This window comes from Egretta garzetta, unplaced genomic scaffold, assembly GCF_000687185.1.
Source record: "Egretta garzetta isolate BGI_Z169 unplaced genomic scaffold, ASM68718v1 scaffold414, whole genome shotgun sequence".
Lineage (NCBI taxonomy): Eukaryota > Metazoa > Chordata > Aves > Pelecaniformes > Ardeidae > Egretta > Egretta garzetta.
Window position 1 is genome coordinate 750 of NW_009259428.1, and position 3,921 is coordinate 4,670.

At 43.1% G+C, this 3,921-nt stretch overlaps 1 protein-coding gene across 1 annotated transcript in view; it reads left to right on the forward strand.

Annotated features, from left to right (window-relative positions):
• The first annotated feature begins 534 nt into the window (after nucleotides 1-534).
• ANKRD17 (ankyrin repeat domain 17) overlaps nucleotides 535-3,921 on the forward strand; it is a 91,856-nt gene continuing 88,469 nt past the window's right edge. The window contains exon 1 of the mRNA XM_035892619.1: nucleotides 535-567. Coding sequence (XP_035748512.1) covers nucleotides 550-567 — 18 coding nt within the window. The 5' untranslated portion in view covers nucleotides 535-549. The remainder of the gene's footprint in view (nucleotides 568-3,921) is intronic.

A 3,921-nucleotide genomic window follows, 5' to 3' on the forward strand; every position in this document is an offset into this window, starting at 1 on the left:
GCCCGCGGGGTTTTGCTACGGTGGTGCCTGGCGAGGGGATGGAGGCCTCTAATGACTTAGCAGATGCATCGGTTGGTAGCTCAGCACAGAGATGAGTTGTGTGTGATGGCAACCTTCAACAGCATTTGTGTCAAGTGAGACTTACTGGCAAAATCATAGGCAGATGTCTTTTGTGGTCTACAGCCGTTCCTCCAAGCGGCTCCTTATGCTGATAGCTTTCAGGTGGTACAGCGTGCGTGGCGTGATGAGGAAGGCAGAGACAACGGAGGAGCAGATGTAGTCTTGGGCGAGGTGAGCTTTTCCTCGCGTGCTGTGCCTTACATAGCCATAGGCACCTCTTTAATATGCTTTGAGACCTTCGGAGCGATGAAAAAGCAAATGATCATTAAGCTATCGTGAGGCAGCAGAAGAATACTTTGGGTTTTTTTGACAATGACGTGTGCTGTAGGTACCGATAGCTGGCAAGGCAGTTTTGGCATCTGGAAGCTTCCCTGACGTTTTCATCTTCTTCACAGCAAGTGAAGGCTTTCCCAGTCTGGGTGGTCTGGGATGAAATATTCAGCAGGGGTAAGTAATTAAGTGATAAACAAGTTAATAATACAGAGTTTATTAAGTTCAGGATAGCATACATTTTTTCACGTATCAGCTCCATTTACAATAATTATTTTTCTCGGTCATTCAGGTTGCTTACAAAAAACTGTTCTAGTCTTTCTCCCGCTGACTTCAGGATGAAATGCTGCAGCTTGTAGAATGTCCACAGCTGAAATCACCGTTTTTAGGAATGTGAACACGAGGCTGGCCTGATTAACGGAGCAGCGGATCTAACTTCAAAGTAGTTCCCAGCAGCTCCTGGGGAGGAAATGTATTTTAACTGTTCTCAGCGAAAGGGAGTTTTCCTTGTCTGAAAGCAACCTGATATTTAATTTCGGCTTTTAGAAGCTTTAAAAAGATACCAAAAACCCTAGTTTGTTTCTACTGTGGGATTTTTACTTGTTTGGGGTTTGAATTTTTTTTTTTTTTTTTAGTTCAGACTCACTTGAGATGTGCGTAGCTTGTGTGGCTTTCGGCAGTTGGATTGTGGTCTTCTGACCACTGGCGGTCTGGAAGGCACATAAAATGAAGAACACAAAGAAATCTAAGTTTATGGTTTTGTTGTAAATGGAAACGGTTGTGGAAACGCTGCAGAAGACGGTGTTCCCTCCCAACCGTTCAGTTCATTATCTCTGTAAACTTAAGACAGTTTGTCTTAGGCTATTTTTTTCCCTTCCCATGCTTAATACATTAAGACTTCTCTAATCGCTGAAGCGAAGTACTTCTAGATTTGACTACTAATGAGGCAGCTTCTAAAAATCAGGAGTACAGTAGCAACAAGCCAAAGGAGTTATAATCGGAAACCTGGCAGATACTAAATCACAGAAACCATGAGTGGAAAGACATTGTTTGGCTCGGTTGTTGCTGAGCTGATGGAATGGAATAAAAAGTTGTAATCAGATGTTTTCATCTCGGTCTGTTTCTAAACTCCGTTAGCTCTCAGTGTGGAAGCATAGGCACTGGACAGAGCTTTGGGAGAAGTTAAATTGCCATTTCATACCAACAACTGAATGGGCTCCTGCTACCATATTCGTGGCAACCTCCAAGGTTGCTTTTTGGAATTGCAGCCAACTGCTGCTTTGCCAAAAAAACAAGGTTCTAGGTAGCGCCGTCCAGTATTGTCTGTAAATGGCCAATTGCTGTTTCCCTAACCACCCGTTAATAAAAAAATGGCAACTCCTTTCAGTCACAGGAAGAAGAATCTTAAGGTAAGAGAAAAATGGCAGTGGAAGTTACCTACTGGGGGAGGTCAGCTTGCACGCTTCCTGGCAGAACTCTGGCCTTAGCTAATGACCGACCGCGTACAACAAGCAGAATTGTTGGGGTTTCACAGAGGCAGCCTCTTAAGCTGTTCAAGGAGCGGTACTGTTGTTTAATAGGACTGCAGTGCCGCTGCGATCGGGCGGTTACTCACAGGGAGCGTGCATCCAGGCAAAATTTGGGTAGGTGCAGTGACACCCGTGGGCAGTTCAGTCGGTTGACATGCGAGATGTTTAAGGGTGGGATGAAGGTGCCTGTCTCTTCTCGACAGCATTGTGGGAGGAGTGGCATTGCAGAAAGGGACGGGCTTGGGCCAGTCTATTCGTTGCATCCCTAAGGGGAAGCCGCTTCAGCTTTTTCGTGGGGCTCTGGACAGTGTACCCTCCGCTCCCCATTTAGCATGGCTTGTTATCGGCAGGTAAATACGCGAAACAAATAGGAAGAAAACTGCCCGTCAAATTTGTGCCTTAAGTCAAAGGTCTGTCTTCTGAGCTGCTTAAAAGAATGATCTTTGGGACAGGAGTCAAAAAAAGGGGGTGGGCAGGTTAGACGAATGAAAGCTGACGTGTAACGTGAAGCTTGGGAACGTTGTTATTGTTTGGGAATTTTATTATTTGCTCTTTTTTGTGAAGAATTGGTTTAGCGGTTCCTCTAAACAGGCTCAGATAGAAAACATAAGTGTGCAGGTTACTGGAAAGTGTTCTTGTCTGTATTGATTTCATTAAATGTTTGACTTCAATAAATAGTGAAATAGTGCAAAAAATGAGCAAAAAAGTCCTAGTAGCGCATTGCTATGTAAAAGAACTGATGTCCAGGTTGTATTAGGGCTTCTCTTATTAAACATGGAAAGGTTTAATTGTATAATAAGAGCTGTTTTATAAGCTTGTTTCAAGTGTTTGAACTTGCAGGGTGTTTGCTGGTGGTGGTGAACGTTATAATTGCTTTTCCTAATATCGTATCCATTTTAAGAGACTGTAAGTTGAGTTTTCTCTGTGAGCACAAAGTCTCACGATGATTAGATGTAGATCAGTCTTGGAGTGGTGTGTGTTTATTTCTGTTCTTGATTTTTTTTCTGACTTGGTTTAGTTTGGTACTGGATTCTCGTGTGACGTGCAAATGAGCTTTCCTAAACGTAGGTCTCGGGAGCATTAGCTATACCTGAAAGCGCTGCCCTACGTAAAGGATGGTTTTGAGAGGTTTTGGCTGTTTCTGAAGCATTCTTGCTTTGGCTTGGGCCTCATAGCTGCTGTAAAAAATGGGTCATTTTTGTTTTTTTCAGCTGCAATTGAATGAGTAATTGAACTGAACCAGTAAGATGAAGTCAATAAAATAATAAAACGCCACTGGATCTGTACAACTTCTTCATGCAGAAGCAGCTACTCTTCAGCCTCAGATGTAAGGTGTTAATCTGAAAACTTGGGCTTACTGGTGTGATTTCAAGAGCGTCACAGGCACACGGTTGTAATACTTAAATTGTAAAAGGCTTTAAGGGCTTAAGTGTTAAAGCTGTTGATTTGAAATACAGAATCTATTTTATACTTTTTCTAATACCAACTGTCTTAATTAGAATCCTGGAATAAGGCCTTTGGATTTTGCAGGGCTGCCGAGGAGCCAGTATGTCTCGCTTGGCCGCTGTGCGTTACCTTTTCTGTGCTATCATTACTTTGATCTCCTCGTGTCTTCAAATACGGGACTGAAAAGGCAACTAATTGGGCTCTGTCCTTGTTAGCGTGTGACATCCTGAGGTACAGCTCAGTCTCGTATTCTGCCGAGTTGTTTATGCTGTAATTCTTTTCTTCCCATCTACTTTGGCCTTTTTTTGCCTGTACTGTTTTGTTTCTTCCCTTCAAAAGAGGAAATAACAGTGAAATCCCTGAGGAAGAAAACCAAATTTGTAAGACCGGAGGTGATTGGGACGTTTTCCTTGGCAGTATAGTTACTACAATGTATAGCAATAGTTAACTTGCATCGATTGAACTGATGTGGCTGAAGAAATAGGTGAGCCTCAGCAGGGTCCGCGGCAGACTTATTTTCCATCCCTAGGAAGAAGCTTATCACGACCCTTCAGGA